Below are 23,524 nucleotides of genomic sequence, written 5' to 3'. Positions count from 1 at the left end.
AGAAATTTGCTTCGGGATCATTAATTTAGCGGACTACTTACTAGGAATAGTTACATCATAAAAAATTCCAATTGACGGTTATTTTTATTTTCACATTATTAGGGTATTAAGAAGGGCTAAATTTAACGTGAAACATAAGTCGTGGCAGTACCAGGACTGGCTTAACACGTTAATACAAAAAAAAAACCTATCGTTATATAACGCAAACTGACGCAAGGTTATTAACAGTTAATTAAAGGTTAATACTATTAACTGTTACAATTTTCTGTGCAAACGTTCGCTACGATTTTGTCCTACTCGACTTTCCGTACCAAAATAAGGAAGTGGCGAGCAGGTTGAATACAAATAAACGAGCAAAAAATTTTTTAAAAGTTACCATTTATCGCTGAGTCGTGCGAAATTGATACTTCTCTGAGTTAATAAAAATGTTGGTATTTTCCTCTATATTTTAACGGTAGCTTTTCCGAACCGTTAATTATTTAAAATCGGCTAACACGGCTTCCAGGTAGCTTGCTAATTAGCAAAGCCGCTAATGAAATACAAACTTCCGTTTCAATCATGTTCCGAACCGGTTTTCTGGTTCGGGTCACTCACACTTTGCTAACTTGGGCAACCACACTCGTACTGTTCCTACATAACACCGGTAAGTAGTCCAAACTGACATTTTTTTTAACATTTTCGTTACTTCCTTACGTGTCAAAGACACCCCATTCAAATGCTGCACTTGAGAACGACTGCAGATTGAAGGGTGCATGGAGCGGAATAAAAAAATTAAATCTTAGTTCCTAGTGGATTACAGACAAACTGAAAACTACAGCAATTTTTAAAAATTAGCAGCAAATTTGTAAAATTTAAGAAACACCTGCTTATAAGGGTAACTATAAAAAAATGAGAAATTAATTTTAAATGAAATAGCAATAAATGGAAAGATAATAATACTGCACTGTTGTAAGATTAATGTATATTCTCCAGAAAAATCCTTTAAAATTTCAAACTCATTAGTTTTAGTCAAAACAAAAAAAAAGTTTTCCAATCAAATGTTCCATTTAATATAAAGTTTTGCGTGTGTGTGTGTTTCCACATGTGGCCAGATTTGCGTAAATGTGAAGAGCAGGGGGAGCTTCTGCTGCCGCTTCTCTTCTTCCTGCTGGTGGTGCTCTCAGTGCTCCTCTACTTCACCGTGTCTCTGATGGACCCTGGTTTTGTTCTGACTGACTTTGACCAGGTGAGACGCCGATGTGAACTTCATACACTGTCACCTGTAGGACACCAAGGTACAAAATACACAAGCTGATAAAACATTGGACAGTAGGGTATATTATTTCTTACTGATCATCTCTTTTTAAGGAAACCTTCAGGGACAAGTTTGTTCACTTTTTAAAATGACTATTAGTGTATTCATTGTCTCCTAATCGGGGTGTGCTTTATTTCTTAGATGAAGGTCATGGTGGAGGAGGTTTGTATTTGTATTTGAGTGTGAGCCAAAACAACAATCCACATCTGTGTTTTATATGTGAGTGTTTGTTCAGGGTTCAGCCGAGGAGACAGAGTCGATGCTTTCTCAGAGTTCAACCCCACGGCTGCGACGCTGTGGATACTGTCTGCTGCATGTGAGTTGGTGCAGGATTGAAAATAAAATTAAAAAAATAGCAATCAGTATCAAAATGCAAAATTACATTACATTACATTGCATTTGGCAGACGCTTTTATCCAAAGGGACTTACAATAGAGGACATAGGGACTGCAAATACACTTGCAAATACACGATGCACAGGAAATATACAGAACAGTAAGCTTGGGTTAGTGAGATTTTTTTTTTTTTTTTTTTTCGACAGAGACACACAAACGTACACACACACACACACACTGCATAGCCTAACTTGCCGCCAACCTGATCTGGGGCATCAGCGTAGTAAAAAGTCCTGAAAGAGAAATGTTTTTACCTGTTTCTTGAAGGTTGAGAGAGATGATGCTAGTCTTGTTGCTTCTGGGAGTTTGTTCCACCACTGAGGTAGTGGGGGAAACAAAATGAAATAAATACATTGGTGAAAAAATTCCATACAGCTAGAAACGAAAACAAATAAAAATCGATTTAATAAATAATGACATCAAGCAGAGAGTCAGAGACAGGCTTGCAGGACATGCTGGGGAAAACAAGTGCTATCTTTTCTCGTTCTTCACAGCACTTAGTGAGAATCGTTTATTCTAGTTTGTCAAAATTGCCTGAACTCAAGGTCAGAAGGGCCAGTTTCCAGACGTGATGCATCAGAAAACCACACAGCTGTCAAATGGAGACAGTCTGTGCTTCACCCGCCCCAGACTCCAAAAAAAATCCAATTTACATTGGTGCTTGGCTCCATGTCAGTTTATCCTGGCAGGCGTCCTTAAATTCCAGGCCTTTAATGACCTGCTGTTACAGATGAGCCGATTAAAAAGGAGCAACATGGCTTTGCCTCCCGGGAAGCACTGAGTCTTTATGAAGGAGCTGTCTGGCCTCTGAATCCAAGTCAATCCGCAGCAGTCTTGAATGACTGGCGAGTCTCTGAATCATTAGGATCATTAAATAAATCCTACACTCCTACAATCGGTCAGGCTGCTTGAATGTTTTCCCCCTCCAATTTATCCGTGGGCAGGTATATGATAATAATATATATATATATATATATATATATATTATTACATGTTTTTCAATTTATATAATATATATAATTTAATTCAAGCCTCCGATTAAATTTTGGCAGTTGAGAGTAACAGCAAATGACAGATTAAAACCAAAAAGTAAAATAAACAGAAATGACAGTGTCTGTTGTAACAAAAATCTTAAAAATTGAATAGAAAAGCCCAGAGTTTGGTAAATGAAAACATCTGAATCTCTCGACAACCCTTGAGGAGGATGATGAGTTCTGTGTTCTGATAGCAGTGACCGTCCGACCCCACATTCAAAGCTTTAAATTTGAAGGAAACAAGCGTCATGATCAGACTCTTTTCCGCTTACTTCTACGTGTGTGTGTGTGTGTGTGTGTGTGTGTGTGTGTGTGTGTGTGTGTGTGTGTGTGTGTGTGTGTTTTCGAGTAGCAGCCAATGAGAGCCAAGCACTGCCAGACGTGCCGACGATGCGTGCGTCGCTTCGACCATCACTGTCCCTGGCTGGAGAACTGTGTCGGCGAGAGGAACCACCGTTGGTTCCTGATGTACCTACTAGTGCAGCTGCTTGTTCTGCTTTGGGCACTGCAGGTAGCGCTGTAAGTCCTCCAACCCCTTCGCATCTCACCACTGACGTCTAGTGTTGAAACAGCAGGTCGCGTACGGGCTGTGAAATCTTTCAGGCAGGCAGGTTGACGTTCGTAAGGTGTTGTTCGTGTCGTTGGAATCAATCCAACAGCCTCGGAGCAGAGGTGCCCTCAGAGGAGGACCTCTTTCCACCTGCTATGAGAGAATCTACAGTCGTAAACAATCCTCAAGGAGAAAAAAAAAAATTGTTTGCCTCAACTTTTTCAAACAATTGAAGAGAAAGTGGTTGTTATGTTGTCAAAGTGCCATAAAACACACTTTTGAAAGGGATGAGAGGACAATCAGGGATGTCGTTGTTTAGCTTTAATTTGACCAAAAATTGACCCATTTCAAAAATGTCATAAAAAAAAAATCTTAGTTTTCTGCTCTTTTGCTAATAGCATTTTTTGCATTCAGGTCGGGCGTATCTTACAGCCTGACGTGGGAGCTGTGGTTCCGGGCCAATGGCTTCCTCCTTGCGGCAGTGGGCGTTGTTGGGGTCTTTGCCGTGGTGGTGGCCGTGCTGCTGGGCTGCCACCTCTACCTAGCTGCCATCAACTGCACCACTTGGGAGTTCATGTCAGGCCACCGCATCTCCTACCTGAAGAACTGCGATGGCGAGGAGAACCCCTTTGACCGCGGCGTTCTCTGCAACCTCTGGGACTTCTTCTGCATCTGCAAGACCGTGATGTGGGAGCAGGTCTATAGCAGGAGGCTCACAAATCCTGTCTGACTGACACACACATCCACAAACACACACATGTAGTCAGCTTCCCCACACTTGAATGAACCAGGATGCAAATTTAAAACTTTGAAACGTGTTTCAAGTTGTCAGATAGGAGCAGGAGCTGTTACCAGTACTCAAGCCTGGTCTGAGAGCTGGAGCCAAAACTAAACTGGGGAAGTGACTATAAAAACAGACTGTTAAGAAATGTTCGAAGAAAATCAAACCAATTTGATTTCAAGGCTGCAGTATATGTTCGTCTGGTGATTTAACATCTCGGTTGTTGGTCTCAAGTGCCTCCAAATCCAGAATGGTATTTGTTTTGTGAACTTTGTGCCGAACAACAGGGGGTGAGACTTTTCACAAGTGCTCAACACTCAGAAAAGGGCTACAACTCAGAATTATTCTTTAATCTGCAACTTTACTTCCAGACTAAGGATGGAACTTGTAACTTTTGGAAATAACCTAGTGCCTCATACTTAACACTGTAAGCCAAAAGGAAGTAAAATCAAGCTAATGTCTTGCTACAAATTGTGTACAACTTCCTGTTGGCGCCCCTGTGCAAATGGACATCCAAATTGCCTCACTGTGTATTTCAATAATTTCTATTGTAATTGCAACAAATGGAGCTGTCCTGTAGAATAGTGTCCAATAGTCATTTTATGGTAACAAAAAGCTGATGTGTTTGCTGTTGTGTAACAAAGTACAACACACATTAGCAGCCTCATAGTGTTACAGCAGCGTGCACACTCACATGGTGCACAATGAACGTGAGCGGTAATAGATTTGGCAGACAAGCAAATTTTACATTGGATTTGCAAAACATTCAAAATTCCTACTGGTTCTCTCTCGCCATCTCTTATCGAGTCTGTGTGTGTGTGTTTGAGTCAGTTTAGATGATGCAATATAAAAAAACAGTAATGGTTTTGTGTTGAACAAAACTTCAAGTATTTAATCCTCAGAGCTGATTAATAGGATGAATTTCTAAGGCTTACCAGATCACAACCTGGAAACTTCTTCAGGAGAGGCAACAGTACATCACTGACTCACTGCCATGATGCCACAGCGTATTTAATTTAAATACAAATGAGAAACTTCTCATTTTCTTTTTGTTTTTTTAATATTAGTTTTATTTATTGACAACCAGACATTTGAACACAGATGAGATTCACATCATCACTTCTGTACACACTGACATTCCTAGTCGGGATGGTTTACGCACTGACAGACACACAAACACACACAATTCAGCCACGGGAACTTAAAATGCTACAGCAGCTAAAACTGACAACAGTTTTTCAAATCTTGGTTGTCTAAACCTGTGAAATTGGAGCAGACAGGATTACCAGATTGTACTTTCAAGGTTCGCTTTCTGAATGATTTGAATAGCAATCTAAATCCAGAGTGTGGAAAACAGACCTTAACCGTGGAGATGGCGAAGACTGCCCTTTGGAAATCAACGTTAAAAAAATGGTGGTCAGCAACAACAGTCCTGTCAGACAAAAACACTTTTAACAAATGACAATTTTGAATCTAGGGGCCCCTGTAAAACATTAACTGTCAGGTGAGATTAACGTGTTTTGTGCCCTTCACCCACCATCCCATCCCAACAGGTGGTGCAGTTTGTTCAGGCAGGTGTGAGACAAGCATGAACAAGTTGCTGCAAACATTCAGTCATTATAACACTACTTATCTTACTCATAAGGTCAGGACTGGGGCCAATCTCAGTTGTCTCCACAGCAAGAGGCGGGGATTAACCTGGACAGTTCATCTGTCGATCACTGTGCCACATATAGAGATGTCAAACCATTTACTGACATTCACAGCTATAGACCAGAGTCTTCAATAAACCTACTGATTGTTCTTGGTTGGGAAAACATGGAGACCTTGTATAGAGCACCTTGTCGGCCGCTGGATTGGAACCTGGAAGGTTAATCCTAACACCTGACCTCTGCCCCTTGCTGTAAACGTCTCTGCAAAAAAATATACTTTAAAATACTTTTTTTCCAGATCTTTCTCATGGGCCGCTGTCTGAATAGTCTGCAGCACAATCAACATTGCTGCACATGTTAAACAAGAAGGAATGAATACTTGTTTGTTAAATAAAATGTTAAAAACATTTTGAACCAAAATTGTACAACATGCAATGTAATCGCCATACACTGAAACATTACTTTTCTTGTGACAAAAATGGGTGCTTAAAATAAAGAAAATACATACAATCAGCTACTGGTCAGACTTCTTTAAAAAAGGAGGTATTCTATCCTTAAGTGATGAGTCTTTGTGTTTGATGAACTAAATGATAAGCAGAAGATTTTTACTTCTACCCTGCCTGCTCCTCCTCCTCACTGCACTGACATCATTAGTGCACAGTATTACAGAATATACTTACTAAATGAAAAAATACAGATATTTTCTTGGCTTTATGCTTATATATGACTCTATGGCTTCAGCTAGTGTTCATAAAGCTCTAGTGCACACTGACCAGGTGCCATGCACGGCAACTGCGGCAGGTCAAGTGACTCTAACAAATACGCAAAGTCTTTTACAAAAGTAGGTAATTAAAGTGGGTCTGGTCAGTTTCTGGTCAAGGCAGTGGGTGAAGCCTGTCACAGTGATGCATAGAACGGCAGCCCGGTGGGTTGGAGGGGAAAAAAACCTGAAAACAGTCTGAGAAGAAAAGTGACTCTAGCTTGCAGGAGGCAGCCACATCACCAACTCCTCCTCCTCCCCTGTCAATCGCAAGCTTGTGAGACCCCGTTGGTGCTCCGTTCACTATTAAATTTGGCAGATAAAATTTAATGAGTAATTAATTTATAAAATGAATTTCAGCTATTATCCAAGCACAGATTACCAACCTACTGATTGGTTTTGGACTGGGAGGAGGACCAAGAATCCGGGGAGAACCCAGGCAGGAACCAGGAGAATATGGAGGCTCCAAACAGAGAGAACCTAGAACCTAAAAAAACTGCTGGGGTGACCCAGAGTCTTGGTCAGGAGGAAGGTCTCGACTAGCGGAGGTGGTGGTCACATGGCTAAACTCCTCAAGCTTCCCTTTTCCATTAACATCGCACCACAAGGTCTGAGAAGTCAAATCCAGCTTCTTCACTTAGTGCAGAACTAAAATCAAAACAAAAACACCACCAGGATTTTGACAGACAAGTAGAACAGTCAGCGTGGTTAGCCATGGGATTAGAGGCATGTCCTCCGTTGGCCTGACGGACAGATGCCAGGGCAGGAAGTGGCCTCTGGGTGGGTCTGGCTGTGAACAGGTCATCTTCTTAAGAGTCTGCAGGGTGAAACTACAATGATACACCCTGATCGGAGTGAGGGAGGCTGTGAATTAACTTGTTTTACGGCCTTGGACAATAAACGAATAAATATTGAAACAAGAAATGCAACACAGCCTCACTGATGATAAACTACATAAATAGTCAACTATTGCAGTGTATACAATGTTCAGATATATATTAAGTTATAATGTACATCTTTTTGTCATTTTTATGGTGCCAGGCTAAAATTCAGAAGTTTTTGTAACATGACAAAACTTAAGTAGTGAGTTGAGATATCGTTTCTTTAAACTAATTTCTAGTTGATGCCACCATTTCCTCTGTAAACCTGCATTCTTTATTCACTTGTTCATAATCTTAACAATATCCTGCTCAGGTCAAGGGGCAGAGCCAGTCACAGCTGACTCTGGGCTGAGAGGAGGGGTTTAATAGGAACCAGTCACCTTTCAATCACAACCACAAGGTCTTATCAAAATAATATTTTTTTGTCATAAAGTGTATTTATGTCAGGCTTCCTATCCATGAGGCTGGGTTGGATTTCTGGTGTTGAAATACTTGTAAATAAAAAAATTGAAAAGAAAAAATAAAATAAAAAAAATATATCACCTCAGAAGGAAATTACAGCAGTTCCAGGACATGACGAACCTTTTGTTTGTAACCAGTTGATGAGATTACGTTACTGTTTTTGAAACTCAAACTCGAAGGCCAGATTCCACAGGCTCCAAGACGCAAGATTTACATTTAAAAAAGATTTAATTAAGAAATAATCACAAAATAAAATTTGTAAAATCATATAAAAGGTTAAGCAAAAAAGCCAATTTTTAAGATCATATACTCAGTGAGAAAAGCATTTAGTGTGTGTTTTAATATCTGTGTAATATTATAGGTTGAAAGGATTAACGTTAACTGAGTTAACCCAATCACTCCTTGAGCATTTGCACTTGCTAATGAAAGCCAGCGGTCACCAGGGTCCAGGGCCGTTTCCCGCCCCAGCCTCTTTCCGTTCCTTCACCCGTGCAGGGCGCAGAAGTCGAAGTCAGCGAAGGCCTCCTGCTGCTCAGCTGAGAGGCTGAAGGGTTTGGAGGGCGGAGACAGGATCGGCTGCAGGCGGGTGAACTCGGTGTCAAAGTTACTGACATCAGACGACTCCTTGATGGACGGCAGGAACGGTGGCTTGACCTTCTTGGCAAGGAGAGCTTCGAAGTTTATGGTCTGCAAAGTGCAGAATGTTCAGAGCAAGGTGTTACTCTATATTGATGTTTTATTAAAAAAAGCTATTTATTTTTAGTAATTTTAGTACTTTTTAGTACACAAATGAGACAAAGAGGATTCACCTCGTAGAACTTGTCTCCTTTCACCTCGTTGGCGTCCCTCTCTCCCGCTCCCAGCCTCTTCAGAGGATTCTTCTTAAGAAGCTGCATACATTAATGAATACGCAGTTTTTATAACACAGTACTTGTTCCAAAATGCAGTAATATATACAAAGTATTTGTGAGTACAGACAATGTTTCTTGTGCAAGTCAGAGTCTCTTCCTGTCACAGATTTAGATGATACTGGTCATAATCACCTTCTGGATGATGGTGACAGCATCTGGAGGAAGAGATCCTGGATATTGAACGTCATCATTGACGATGCTGTCGAACACCTCCTCCTCATCCTCACCGGGGAACGGAGACTGGGAGCGGGACGGAAAACAACGGCTTTGTTTAGTATCTTTTAAAACAACACCGTCAGAAGAGGAATAAAGCTGAAGGGTGTGTGTTTTTAATTAACCTCCCCGACGAGCATCTCATAGATGAGGACACCCATCCCCCACCAGTCCACCGCCCGGGTGTAGTTGTCATCTGTCAGAACCTCAGGAGCCAGAAACTCTGGTGTCCCGCAGAAAGTGGACGTCCGGTCTCCATGGCCCATCCCTGCAACCAAACAACCACTGCTCATGTTCCCAATACTTGTCATGAGAGGAATATACAGTTATTGCTGCTTGTTTCCAGAAGCCAGTCAGAAAACTCTGAAATATTTAACCTTCTTTGCAGAGTCCAAAATCTGTGATTTTCACAAATCCATCCGCATCCATCAGCAGATTGTCCAGTTTCAGGTCTCTGGGAGAGATGTTGAGCAGGCAAAGCAGGGAACAAGAATAACTGGTCAATTCCCAGGAAGTATATGATCTAAACACATGCGCAAAAAAAAAACAACTAACATTTCAAAGACTGGCATCACAGGCCTTTAAGAAGGTTTTCCAAAGAGTTAATAATACGGGCTAGACTCACCTGTAGATGATTTTATTCAGGTGCAGGAACTCCAATCCCAGCAAGACACATGCTGAGTAGAACCTGGAAGGAGACATCAGATGCATGATCCGAAACAGAACAGGGACAGAACTACATCCGTGTTGCTTATCATGCCAGTGGAAACATGGGGCACTGCCGGATGGGGATTGGAGGCAGACTGACCTAGTTTGTGCCTCGGTGAAGACGTTGTTGTGGATGTGGATCATTAGGTCACCGCCTGGTAAGTACTCCATGACGAAGCAGACGTGGTCACTGGTCTGGAAACAACCATGGAGGTTGACCAGGAAGGGATGGCTGGATGCGTTGATCATCTTGAAGATCCTCTTCTCGCTCATGAGGCTGCGGAGAAGATTAATCAATAAATACCACTGATCTGCACCGACTCAGATGTCGTTCAAGGATGTTTCAATTCTGTTGTTATGAAATCAAACTCCTTCTTTTATCTTTATATTTCAACTCGTTGGTGACGAATGCTCGTTTCAATCTCCTCATTTATGGGGGAGGATTTATTTTGTCGGTTTAAGTCAAAGATGCTTTATAATCCCGGCTCCCAGTCCTCAGGGGCACCTGTCCACCTCGTCCCGAGTCACGATGTCTCTCTTCTTCAAGGCTTTGATGGCATAAAGTTTTCCCGTCTTCTTAAACTCAGCCAACAGGACCTGGACAGAACAATTATAACTGACACTGAGAACAGAAAAAAAAAAAGTTCTTATGAAGTAAAATGGGCAAAGTATAAAACATTAGAGTTAGAGGGTTACCTTCCCAAAGTGTCCCCTTCCCAGAACAGAAATGTAATTCAAATCTTCCATTCGCATCCTGGTGAGAAGATAAACGGTTGAATCAGGTTGAGCCTCTCAAACCAGCTGCTGTCACATGTGTATATATGTGTTTGTCAATGTGCGTGTGTTTGAGTGCCTTTGTTTGTACTTTAGTGCAGAAACGGGCCGATCTTCATTTTCCTCTGCTATGTTTAGGGACGACTGCCAACACAAGCAGAGATTGAAACAATTCATTACTCATTTTCTAATAGGATTCCTATCTTTTAATCATGATTCCATCTTAAAGGGAAAGAAAAACTCAAAACAGCAACATTATAAAGCCTCCTCTCTCATTTTTTGCTACTTGTATCTCAAATTATTTTGGTTAGAGTCATTAAATTCCTAGAAAGGGTGTTTCTTATTAATCTTTCAATTCTACACATGTTTTAACCCTAGTTCTATTAAGCTTTGAAGAAAGTGGAGACGACTATATGCCCAACTTCTCCAAAATTTCAGCAGCTCACATGAAAAAGAAGAGGATGATAAGTGGCACAATGGGCAAAAAGAAAAAAAGGAAAATGAAAGAGTACTTCATAGATATCAGAGCAATCAGATTTGGAGAATTCATTTATATTTCCAAGAATGTGCTTCTTGTTTTGCTGTGCAAGGACAAGAATTAGAACTGCATGTGAAAAATTCTATTTGAATTTTTTTTTTTTTAGAACTTTGAATATCTTAAACAAAGTCAACATTCTAAAATAATTATGTCTATTTTATTTTTTTAATAAATGCATTTGTCTTCTACCTCAGCTCTAATAATAATATCACATAAAATAATTATATAGCAGTTTAACTTTTCTAAAAGAGTCTAATCCAGTCTGAATGATAATTTAATGGAAAAAACAGTTAAGCAGTTAACAAGCGTTAACTACATACTGATTTTCTTTAAGCAGAAATGGATATATTTGGAAAGCGTTTCTCAGGAACAAGTCAGTGATTCCAGGTCATCTGCTGGTCAACTGCTCCCCTTGTGGTCAGGCCATGTACTGCAGTCAGCCAGTGATTGTGATCCTTGTGCAGGCCATGAGGAAGGAGTGTCCTATCATGTGTATTTCCTCTTTAAAATCATCTCACGCCTGCACCTCTGATTGCATCTCCCTGCCCCCACTAAATATTTTTTTAAAAATGTTTCCCACTTCACTGTTTTCACAGAATACATGGATATTTAAGGCGAGATTTTAAGGCAAGGGGTTGGTATCTGATTAGATTTGAAAACAGTTTTCTGCTTCAACTGATTTTTTTCTTCCAGTTTTCATTGATTAACTCCTGAATATAGTCTCCCTTTCTTCCTTATTACCTCTGTTTGATTTATTAAATGTGGATTTTCCTCTGATATTTTCTGCGTGTTGCCTATAGCCTTGTGTTAGTCGGAAATTACCTTAGATATATACCTGTATACCTTCTCAATGTATGTGTAATGTTTTTGTTTAGGGTCCCTTGGTGAATAAATTAAAAAGCTTAATAAAATATATCCTTTTGCTAGTTACTTTGTATGTTTTGACTCAAGTCCTAAACTCAAATTTATATCTATACGCAGTATACAATATACATTTTTTGGTACTTTTTCTATTTATTTGAAATATTTATAATCACAGAATTTTAGGGCAGATTGGTAACCTAAACAGGGATAATGTTTAATTCCAAAACTGAACATTTACAGTACATATTTAATTAAAAGTAAAAAAAATCATTCCGTATTACATCTTTCTGTATATAGGAAATAATGTAAATATTGCATGTTAGAAATGAATACTTACGGCTCATAGAGAAATGTGGGGGATATGGGAACATTTTTTTTTCTTTTCAAATTTAGTGGGTGCAGCTTAAATTCAAGTGTGCTCAATAGTCCAAAAATTAGTGTGTTTCCTGTTTTCCATCAGATTAATCAGTCAGTCGTTTACCAGTTGTTCTTGGGTGGCAGGCCGAGATGATGTCTGATTGTCGGCGTCAATGATGGTAGGTCTGGTCTCCGTGAGGTCGTGGCTACTGGGCAGCGTTTTGCCAGCTGTGCTGCCGTGTCTGGTCACACAACTGGCCAGGGGGGAAAGAAAATAAGTCACTGCACAGTTTATAATGTCCTAGAGTTACATTTCAAGAGTCGGGTGATAATTGGGACCTGGGCGGCGAGTTGGGGCTTGGGGGCTGCCGCTCATTGGGAGGGGCGCTGCTGTTGGCTAGGAGGTCGGGGGTGGTGCAGAGGGATGAGCTGAACGTGGAGAAGGAGCTGTAGCGAGGGAGGATGCTCATCATAAGGTGACCCCATGTGGCAAAGTTCATGTTCATCTGAGCGGCTCGCAGAAAGTTTTTTCCTGGTAGCGCACACGCACACGCACGCACACACACACACACACACACAAACAGTGAGTACAAACATGGAGGAACTCGAACTGCGCCCTCACCCTGGCCCCTCCTCACCCCTCTCTTTGGTGAAGATGCATCGCTGACGTCTCAGTTTCGGCTGACGTTCAACAACGGTGTCGATGAATCGCAGCTGGGAAAATTTAGGCCAGAAAAACATTTTAAAAATTTATTTGAGATTTTAAGAGTATCTAATTTGTAATTTTCCTGTGTTTGTATGCTAGTTTCGTTTTTGCTTATTGGGTGCTAATAGTTGACAAACTACTCTCTCAGAACTTGCTCATTCTGTCATATTTTTGTTTAGTATAACTTTTTCCCCCATCATCAAATGTACTTTTTTTTTGGTGTCATAAGAAAATTAGAAATAATGAAGCAAAAAAATCGAGCAAGAAATCACCAAGAAATGAATAAATCACCCAGTTATAAAGCAACAAATCCCTTGCAAAAAAGTCACCAAAGATTAACTGAAAAATCTGTGAGACGCGGTTTTCAAGTTGAGGTGGGAATGTAAACAAGTAAGAAAAACAGAAACTGGAAAGTCGGGATTGATTCAAAAACACCATCCATCTTGACATAGTGGAGACAACAAAATAAGGGAATTACTGATGGGATGTCTTCAGGTCTTAAGGTGTAAATTTTATTTCTGAAATCTTTCAAAGGGAGCAGTGTTGCTCCACAGCAGTTCATCAGTGGTGGAATTGGAGCAAATTTCAAAAGAATTGCACATTTTGCAAGTGATTCTCACATATGGTGTTTGTGTAAAAGAAAAATCAAAAGCATTAAACCAAAGCTAGTATATATCTCTAGTCTTTGAGAAATAATAAAAATACATTTTGAAAACTTGATTATTCTTGGGTTATATATATCAGGCCAACAGTCCACCAGCTATGATGGTGGCAGAAGCTCGGTACCTTGGCATAGAGGAGGCCCTGTGGCTCCAGACTCAAGCCCCGGGATAGATCAGGGCTGTCCAACATCTCCTCCAGACGCAGGAACTTGAGAGCACACATGGCCCTCCGGTCCTGCCAGAAGACATCGATCTCCAGCTCCCGGGACTGATGGCAAACACATCGAGGCACACAAACCCACACAGGTGTGAACAAACACACACACAAACACACACACAGACGCGCATGTGCACACACACATACACACACACACACAGTGTAGATGTGACCACATAAATTGTAAGGTCACCAATATAGAAAAAGGTTTTTGTAAGTGATACTGAGCTTTAGGTACCATGTTTTTTTTCCCCAAACTGCAATATATATATATATATCTATATATATATAGATATATATACACGTTTTATACAAAATAAATATTCTATCCATTAAAAATGAAAAATGGGAAGAGATTAAAAAAAATTATATACAACAAGTTTTACTGATTTTAGGAGGATTCTCAAAATTTAATGTAAATCCTACAAATTAAGTCTTAAACACAAATAAATCAACATCTAGTTATGTAAGTTTTAAAACCTTCAGTAACTCAATAAAATCTAAATATCTGCCATCTACTGGTCAGATGAAAAACTACAGCAAAGATCCCCCAAAGCACGACACGTATAAAATAGCTCCCTCTGCTGGTCAGTATAGTACTGGCACCCTAGCGGCAGATAACCAAAAAGGTAGACAAATCATTTACCTGAATGAAATTTTATTTAATAGGATAACAATTTTACAGATGTGTGATTTAATTTCAAGATTTTAATTTAGCAATTATATTAAAAACAAACCTGAGGTGTTGAAATGGTATGAGCAGCAGTCAACACAATACATGCCCTCGACATTTTATCTTCTCAATAAATAATGTTACTATATCTTAAAGCCATTTTGGTCACTTTCTGAAAATTTGACAGAAGTATGTTAAGGCCAGAAAAATAGAAAATAAAAATGCACATAATAGAAAACGATAACTTCTTCTTCTCCTCTTTTCGGCTTTTCCCTTCAGGGGTCGCCAACCTTCTCCATCTATCCCTATTCTCTGTATCCTCCTCTCTCACACCAACTACCTTCATATCCTCTCTCACTACGTCCATAAATCTTCTCTTTGGTCTTCCTCTAGACCTCCTGCCTGGCAGCTCCAATTCCAGCATCCGTCTACCAATATATTCTCTATCCCTCCTTTGTACATGACCCAACAATCTCAGTCTGGCTTCTCTGACCTTCTCTCCAAAAGATCTAACATGTGTTGTTCCTCTGATAGACTCATACCTGATCCTATCCATCCTGGTCACTCCCAAAGAGAACCTTAGCATCTTCATCTCTGCCTTAGCATCTTCATGAATACCCCATTTTAGATTTAGTGACTATTGGAGAAAATATCTTCCAACAAATATACAGAATGTAGTATTTCATCTCAGTGTTCGTGTGTGTGTGTGTGTGTGTGTGTGTGTGCGTGCATGTGTCTAAACTAACCCTCTCCAATTGGATGCAGAAGACCTGGTCCCAGCTCTGTATGCTCCTCTCTCACACAAACTACCTTCTTATCCTCTCTTACTACATCAATAAATCTTCTCTTTGGTCTTTCTCAAGACCTTACAAATACCCCATTTTAGAATTTTAGATGTAGTTACTATAGGAGAAAATATTTTTCAACAAATATACGGTATTGTATCTCATCTCAGTGTTCGTGTGTGTGTGTGTGTGTCCGCATGTGTCTAAACTAACCCTCTCCAACTGGATGCAGAAGACCTGGTCCCAGCTCAGCCTGCTAATGGCAGCCCAGCGTGTTCGTCCGACCAGCCGACCGTCCAGACGTAGCATGGCACACAGTTTTTCTAGAAAAGACAACCGGCATTGGCATGACTTTATTTCAATGCAACAAGCGGCTCTTTCCCCCAACTTCATGCTCCCTGTCTTCATGCAAAGGAAAGGCACAGGTAAATGCTGCAACATCTACCCCATGACTTGAGGTGTTAGTTGGTGTAGTTTATACAATTCTCACACCAAACATCAAGATGACGTTTATGTTTTGCAGAACTAATTCTAAGCCCTTGAGAAGGTCACACATTGAGAAGGAGCACAGAAGATGACCTTATCTCTTGGCAGGATGAGGTTCATTGTCCTGTCATAATTTGAATAACAAAATTAAAAGAAAAGCTGCATATAAAAATTCCAGATACAAAAACTTCCTGTTTATTTGTTGGCTTTTGCTTTATGGCTCTGTATCTTTACAATTGTCTAAAATTCGTTAAAATAAGGGAGAAATTAACTCTTAAGACAGAAATCACTGTAAAATAAGAGGACAAAAAAATTGAAAAACAAATATATAATCACAAAATATAAACCAAGAAATTAAAAAATATCATTAATGGCAAGAAAAAAATTGTAAGGAAAAATTAGGAAATCAGTAACAAAACAAAGTACCACCAAAAATAAATAATGTAGACTGCATAGTTGATATGTATTTTTGTTGAAGGGCTGGGATGACAACTGTAAATAAATGTTAGATATGTGACTACCAGAGGGCCTGTCCTCCATGGGGGAAGCAGGCAACTCATCCTGGGCAAGATTCGGGAGATTTTCGTCTCCAGACTCAGTCAGAGGTTTCAGTAAATCTTCACATCCCAAGAGCTTTATCTCAAGTTTCCCTGCAAAACATGGGCGAGCATCTTTAATTTCGAAGAAAAAACGCAAAACATCAACGTTCACTGAGTGTAAAAGGGATTTGTCAGTTTCACCGTTTGTAATGTGCACATCTCTGAATGGCGACTAATGACTCCCTGTTAAAGACAGCCCTCCTAAACAAAGCCTTTGATTTGCCAGTGTGAATAAATCCCCAGGAATTAAGTCTGTAATCAGCGCCCCCCTGGACTTGCAGCCCGAGCTTTCACATGCTCATTTGCTTCCCTCCTCTGCGGCGCTAACAGCTGCCGAGCTTTAGCAAAACCAAGCCTGAATGCTTTCACCACTCTGAGACTCCTGCTCATTATTCACCGCCAACAGAGCAACGGCAGGATTTGTCTCCATGTTACATCATCAAAAGGGCTTCTTCTTTTTTTTTTTTCATCTGATGTAGTGTTGGACCGGCTTATGCCTGAACCGTCCAAAATCAACAGATTACATGTTCTGAATGTCCCCCACCGAGGGTCAACATATGTTAGATCACGTTCAAGGAGTCATGACCCTACACAGGAGGGTCGAGACACTTGATTGCCAAAACACATCATTGAAAACAATGTTCAGGAAGTGATTGAAAAGGGTGAGCAAACGCTATTTGATCCCGTTTAACCTGAACAAATTCCGGGCCTTGTACACATACCCCGAAGGAAAAGTCTCAGAGAGCTACCAATTGGGATTAATTTGTGTTGTGACTTGTGGGCAAAAACTAATCAACGCGTGGCCTCTAATTAAATAGAGCATGAAAAGGAGTTATAGCTTACAGCTACAAATCAAAGTGTGGTTAATATTAAGATCATGGCCATTTATCAATAAAAGTGTTGTTTCATGGTCATAAAAATAGTCAAAACGTGAAGATGAATTGATTCAAGTGTGTGAATTAGTTATATCTCAAATTCATGTTTGAACTAGTTCTATTCTGTAACAACTAATTAAACCATGTGAACAACTTTTGCAACAATCCGGCTATGAAACATAACTTGTTCCAATGTCCCTGGTTATAATTTTTAGCCGCAAATGAACGAAAGTGTGAAAGTTGCAGTTCTATCCTGTGGCCACAAATTAATCAAAAGATGGCAATTAGTTGTATCTTGAGGCCACCATTTAATCAGTCTATCTCTTGGCCATGACTTCATTATCCACTGTTGCAATAAATGTTGGGTGCTCTGTGATGAAAATGTTTGTTCAACTAATCTAAACTGTTCACTGTTCTGCGTACAGCAAAGTAGGAATTTCACTGTACATGTGACAATAAACACTTTGAATCTTGAAATGAACTCTACTCACAACACAACCACTTCTAGTTAGTTATTTGCTTCTTGCTCACAATTAAGAAACAACAAAGCATTTAGAATTTATATGAATCAACATCACAATGTTCTTACTTTAGCATCAATTGGATCGACTTAAAACCTCATGATTACTTTGTGACATCACTATGACATCACTGAGCCCGCACTGGGGTAACTGAAAAGTAGTTCCGGCTATATTTAACCATAAAATTGGAATTTCACTTTACGATGTCAAAGAGCAGTGAATAAATGAGTCACGATCCAAACACAATAGCATTTGAAAGTGCCTGAATGTGCATTGGACGATATTTGATGGATAGACACTAACAGTAACACAGGCACCCACTCACTGCTCTAAGTTAACTGGGAGGAGACAGATTTGTAGCTCTCTAATGCAAACACAGATTAAAAGGCATCATTTTTGCTGTCTTGCTGTCTCAGACATGTGTCAAGATGGAGAAGCAGTACCTGTCAAGGAGGCGGGTCTTATCGAGAAGATGGACGGAGAAGGGGACAGTGAGACACCTGGTCTGGGGCTCAGGGGACAACCTCGGGCAGGAAGGTCCGGAGGCCCTGGGTTCCTGTTGCTGAGACACTTCTCCAAGGACAGACGGAGAAGATCAAGCTTCTGGGAGGATTCCTGCACCCGGGACTGACCCTTTGGGAAACAAGAAGGGTGGTTCCATGTACAAAGCAGAACAATCACTTCTCCATTTGTAGTTTTTTTTTTTCTGTTTCATGATTTATTACGCGTATCGAGGAGGCCCGCGAAACAAGATGATTCATAATTTATATGACAGAAAGAAAAAAAACTTGCCATTTAGGATCGGGGTGATACTTGAAATGTAGGAAGCGTCACTGATAAGAATTGAGCTCTGTAACAAAATGATTATGATGTACAGAGTGCAGTCTTGAGTGCGCCATAGGATTAAATGAAACTTCTTTACACGTACCAAAATTTAAATTTGCAGAATATTTTTCTTCACATTTTCTGTTTATTATTTTCTTTTTGCAAAGTTTCTTTTTTGTTAATTGTATCTGCAAACTATCTGCAACATGGTCTAAAACACATTTGGAATTGTTAAAACTGAATGTGATGGGGATAACTTGTGTTTAAATTACATAATTTGAACTTGGATAAGGACATTAGAATCAGATGTTTAGACCCCCCACCCAACCCCATCGGAGTGACTGCTCTGAAAATCTGAATCTAAAATTCTCAGCTAATCAATGACTTTGAAATTGAAATGAAAACCAAAATAAGCTCTCATTCAAAATACTTCACAGTCCCGAGAAACTCTTCTGGTCACTCGGAGTGGGCCAGCTGAATGCCACATGCTGTCACAACCATGAAAAGTCAGGCAGCCTTCAGACAAACCTCCTCCAGGGCCTTCTGGTCCAGTGATGAGATCCCCTTCAGCTGCCTCAACACCTCTCTGGCCCGAACCAGGGCATCCTGCTCCCTCTGCATGTAGTGCTGCAGCTCCTCAAGGCGGGTGTCCACGGGACTGACGGCCATCGGGGAGATGCCTGGGACAGATGCCGCAGGATCACTGTGAGTTACATCTCATGAGCGGAGCGACCAAGCTCCTCGCCAAGTCCTCTGATGTCTGCAGTTGATATATCTATTCCTTGAGCTCCAGACAAAGGTTTTCCAGTGACAGTAGTATTTTTTTTTTGATCTTCCTGTCATTTAGCTGACACTAATCTGAAATGTGTGACAGTACTGGAAGGCTGTGACTATAAAAAGACACAGAGGAGTACATTCTGAGCTGTTTTTAGACACACTTAACTTGGCTGGGTTTTTAAAAAGCATTGAGATTCTGACGTTAATTTGACAAAATCAGGTTACGTTTAAAGAGATTATGCCAAATGTATTGTGTTTCTTTAAAGACAAAAAAGAATAGATATATCAAACATAAGTTTGTGCTCTATAGGTTTGTCTAGTTTATTACTATTTTTAATTTTTCATGCGCCCCCATGCTTTACTTGCTTGAGAAAAAAAGCAGAGTTTTTCTGTACTTCTCTTGATACCTAATAAAACCAAATGCCTCAGCTGAGGACAATCTACACATTCAGAACAATCAATCAGAGGTTGAAGGAGGTCAGGGATCAGGCAAAGGAAATATGAAACAGACTTCCTGGTCTTGCAATCTATGTCTGTCACTTTGGAGCCAGAAATAATGTTGTGATTCCATGGGTTTTTGAAACGGCACAAATCTTGGTAGATAAGTGAAGGCTGCAGATCCCCTGTATTTTTAGTCAAGAATTTCATATCTTATCGAATGGATTAATTGAAGATTTTATGAAAAAATATACAATAGCTTTGATAAGGAATGACTAAATATGCAAAGAGAAAATCGGACGAGTCTACAAAAAACTGACTTTGTTCTCCATTTAGAAAAAGTCATTTTTGTCAAGCTATTCATGAGCTGTTGCCATTTTGATGCTAATATAATCCAAGACACAAGCTTCAGATGGCAAACTTTTCCAAACACTGAGCTTAGACTGGAAAATAAGATGACTAAACACATTTTCCATAAGATCTTGCCTGTGAGTCGAAGGCTGCTTCACAGGGTTTTCGGGTTTCAAGAGAGTGACACTTGAGGACTAAGTGGGCCTATAAGTCACATCATCCATGATGTGGATACATATTCCTTGTCTGATTATATATCCTGAACACTGTCTCATTACATGGACTCCATATCTATTCTGTTGGCATGTCTGCTCAAATAAACTACAACTTAAAAAAAACTAAGGACAACTTTTACTTGAGTCAAATTTTAACTTTGTTCAAGCTACTCAGCTTTACTCTTCTGTGTCTGATGTTACTCAGGATAAGAGGCTCCTGACTGACGCTGATGTTAGTTTTTCTGTATATAATCTGAAGTCACTTGAGGGCGAAAATGTATCTCATATTTTGAAAACAACAATAAAAAAACATTTGCGTCTTTCAATGAGGCCCGTGAGCAAACCTCTGAACCAACTTTGCTGCCCCATTAAAAATGAGTAAAAAAAAAAAGTCTAGCCATTTGTGACGGAAAAGACAAGCAGTGAAAGATTCTAAAACTGTTTTGGGGATCATGATTGTAAGCTGTTGGCACTTTTCATTAGGTTTCATGACAGAGGCCCTGAGGCAGAGCAAGAGGGAGCCGCATTTGTTGCTTCACTTCAACAGACCAGGTTCCTATTCAGTCTGAACATCGGCCTCACTGAGCGCTGGAGCCCCAAGGAGCTCATAGTCTCCTCCTCATGAAAACTGCACAGTACAACTATTTAATATGATATTATTATCAATGGTGAGGAGACGCTCACCGCTGACACAACAGGGTTACTTCTCTACAGGAGTGCCTGGAACAACATGGTAATGTGTGGTATCGACAGTACCACTGCTGGCATTGATTACCAATACCAATCACTCAGCGCAGTCTCTCCAGGATGTTGAGGCTTCTGCTTTTCACATCTTCATTTCCTGTGTCCATCTCCCCCACCAGTCATTTAAGATTTGGGTGAATAAAATACTTCAAATTTCAGTTATTGTGGTGCGTTTTTATCTGTTAAGCTCTCTGCTCTCACTAATGTTCTGGTTCTATTTGATTAGGCTTCTCAGATTGTATTAAACAGCCAGCAACTTGACAACTGTGTAAGGGAAGTGTTGCTGCTGGCAGCCAGAGATGAATTACAAAAACAGATAAATTAACTTAGTGTCTCTCAAGCATAATGAGGGATAATTTTAATTTTAATTAAGATGTTTGAAAGCTGCAAAAAGCTGCAAAAAATAAATAAGTCATGAGCCTATCACTTCAGTATTGGCAAACAGGTTTACTATCATTTAAGAAAAAAAACAACGTGAAAGGCATTTTTATCTTCTAATGATTGTTTGCTCAAATACCACTTGCCGTTATGTAAAGGAATTTCAAGGAATTTATGTTTTTCCTTGTCCTTCTCAATACATTTTAACTACGCTATTTGGAGAATTTGTTACCAGCTTATTTAAGAAATATGTTTTATCAATTTAAAATTCATGAAAGTCAGTTTGCAGAGGACAAAAAATAGCTTGGTAAAACATATTAGCAAAATGTAACCAGTTTCAACATTTTACTCCACAATAAGCAAAAACCAAAAATTTAAATACAATTCAATAATATATTTCCTATAAATTCTTGAATCTTTTACAGTCAGACTTGACTTTTTGCAATAAAGGTATGTGACCTTGTATATCCTGGATGTGTGCCTGGTCAATGCTGCAGAACATAATGTGATTTCATGTCACTTTTGAGTTAATTCTCTTTCAGGGAGGGGCAACAGCAGCTGTGAAAACATCTTGTTTTTTTGAAAAATTGAACAAACAAAATTCTGATGCTCAGCAAACTGTTAAAAGGCTCATCAAATGTACCAATCCCACCACCCCCCACCCCCCAGGTAACTCTTGACCCAAAATATTCCAACCTCCATGAGTGGAGCTGTTAAGGTTACTGCCACCATCAACCCCGCCGCCGCTGCCGCCGCTCCCAGCCTGGGTGACTTTGATAATCTGCAGTCGGATCAGCTCGATCTTGGAGCGGCTATCCTGCAGCATCTGCTGAGCTGTAGACAACATCTGATCCTGGATAAGAGCAGCACACCCTGAGACAACAAGCGCCAATTTATCACCCCAGACAGGTCAGTCGGGGTGGGCGTGCTTTCACAAACAAAACACTAACTGAATGTAGTTTACGAAGGGAAAAACTAGTTACAGTGCCGGTCAGGACACAAGCACAACTAACTTCTATGTTAGAAGACAAATTACCGGAGAATATCAAGCGGAAACAGTATGACTTTGCACTTCACTAACCTCAGTGTGTGCTCTTGCTGAATCAGGACTAATTTCTCATCCTCTGAAGCGGCAGAGGGAGGATTTCTCAGGTTCCGTCTCTCCACCTTCACTATCCTTGAAAGAAAACAAGTCCCCGGAGGTTTTTTTTTCTTCTTTAGTATTGCACACACACTGTGGTGGAGGTGCTCTTCTGGTGCAGCTCCTACATCTTGACACCTGGATCACACCGCCTGTTCTCCTGTTTGTTTTTGCCTCCCAGCAGCCTGCGCCGCAACATCCCCTTCCCGCTGCATCCTCATCCTCCCAGTCTGTAACCGAATCTCTGAGGGAGGGAGGGAGAGAGGGAGGGAGGGAAGCTTTCTGCAGGGTCCCTCTCTGGATGCCAGCACTGCTGCTGCTGCTGCTCGACCGATCCGGGCTCGGTATTGGCCAGTTCGGGACCACATGTTCCCGTTTGCTGTCACCAGCCAAAAGACTAACAGTGCTGCCGCCGCTGCTCTCCTCGGGACAAGGCGGGGATCAGCCTGCAGTGTTTGGACCTCTGTAACCTGCCCTGGCAATGAAGTAGGGTGGAGAGAGACATTAATAACTACAATGTCAACATGCATGGAGGGGGCGTGAAACGCAAGAGCAGCTGCCGGGGTCCAGGACGTACACCGGATCCCCCGCTGGGAACAGGCCTGCCGTTGTCCTCTTGTCAGTCGTGTTGCCCCGTCCAACGGGTACACGGTGACAGGAGACCGACGAGGAGCCATTAATAAATGAGTTAAATGTAGACCCGAAAGCACACACTTAAGTAGATTGGATTTTTTTAACGCGATAACTTGTCGAGAAGATGCTACCGCACGTCAGCTAGCTTCATTATTTCCCTCAATAAACCATCAATTTTAACATATTGCGGTCTTGATTTTAAAAAAAATCAATTTACTAGTGAGAAATTATTTTTACTTACGTGTTGCGTATTTTACATTTTTCAACAAAGTAATTAAGTGACTGTGACCAACGAGCTAATAATCGCCAGACAATTTCTGGTAA

At 40.5% G+C, this 23,524-nt stretch overlaps 2 protein-coding genes across 5 annotated transcripts; one reads left to right on the top strand and one right to left on the bottom strand.

Annotated features, from left to right (window-relative positions):
• The first annotated feature begins 328 nt into the window (after nucleotides 1-328).
• LOC147221522 (palmitoyltransferase ZDHHC12-B-like) lies at nucleotides 329-6,216 on the top strand. The gene is made up of 5 exons (XM_086169458.1): nucleotides 329-643; nucleotides 1,092-1,225; nucleotides 1,530-1,610; nucleotides 3,076-3,242; nucleotides 3,688-6,216. Exons 1-5 carry the CDS (start codon nucleotides 559-561, stop codon nucleotides 4,001-4,003), a joined length of 783 nt encoding a protein of 260 aa, XP_086025584.1. The 5' UTR covers nucleotides 329-558; the 3' UTR covers nucleotides 4,004-6,216.
• Nucleotides 6,183-23,405, bottom strand: LOC147221521 (serine/threonine-protein kinase N2-like). Of its 4 annotated transcripts, none has more exons than XM_086169453.1 (20): nucleotides 22,508-23,405; nucleotides 22,123-22,299; nucleotides 19,052-19,203; nucleotides 18,142-18,331; nucleotides 16,225-16,353; nucleotides 15,431-15,540; nucleotides 13,667-13,810; nucleotides 12,813-12,888; nucleotides 12,514-12,706; nucleotides 12,299-12,428; nucleotides 10,495-10,559; nucleotides 10,338-10,395; nucleotides 10,147-10,238; nucleotides 9,742-9,918; nucleotides 9,559-9,621; nucleotides 9,311-9,387; nucleotides 9,059-9,201; nucleotides 8,853-8,960; nucleotides 8,619-8,699; nucleotides 6,183-8,496 (listed from the first exon to the last, which is right to left on the bottom strand). In XM_086169453.1, exons 2-20 carry the CDS (start codon nucleotides 22,271-22,273, stop codon nucleotides 8,293-8,295), a joined length of 2,343 nt encoding a protein of 780 aa, XP_086025579.1. In that variant the 5' UTR covers nucleotides 22,274-22,299; nucleotides 22,508-23,405; the 3' UTR covers nucleotides 6,183-8,292. The 4 variants fall into 4 exon arrangements, with proteins under 4 accessions (XP_086025579.1, XP_086025581.1, XP_086025580.1 ...); XM_086169455.1 differs by having other exon boundaries at nucleotides 10,507-10,559; XM_086169454.1 differs by having other exon boundaries at nucleotides 22,123-22,279.
• Between the last annotated feature and the right edge of the window lie 119 nt (nucleotides 23,406-23,524).

Source organism: Fistularia commersonii, chromosome 22, assembly GCF_037954325.1.
Source record: "Fistularia commersonii isolate RoL2024-O1a breed Wild chromosome 22, RoL_Fcom_v1.0, whole genome shotgun sequence".
Classification (NCBI taxonomy): domain Eukaryota; kingdom Metazoa; phylum Chordata; class Actinopteri; order Syngnathiformes; family Fistulariidae; genus Fistularia; species Fistularia commersonii.
This window is presented reverse-complemented; position numbering and strand designations above follow the sequence as displayed.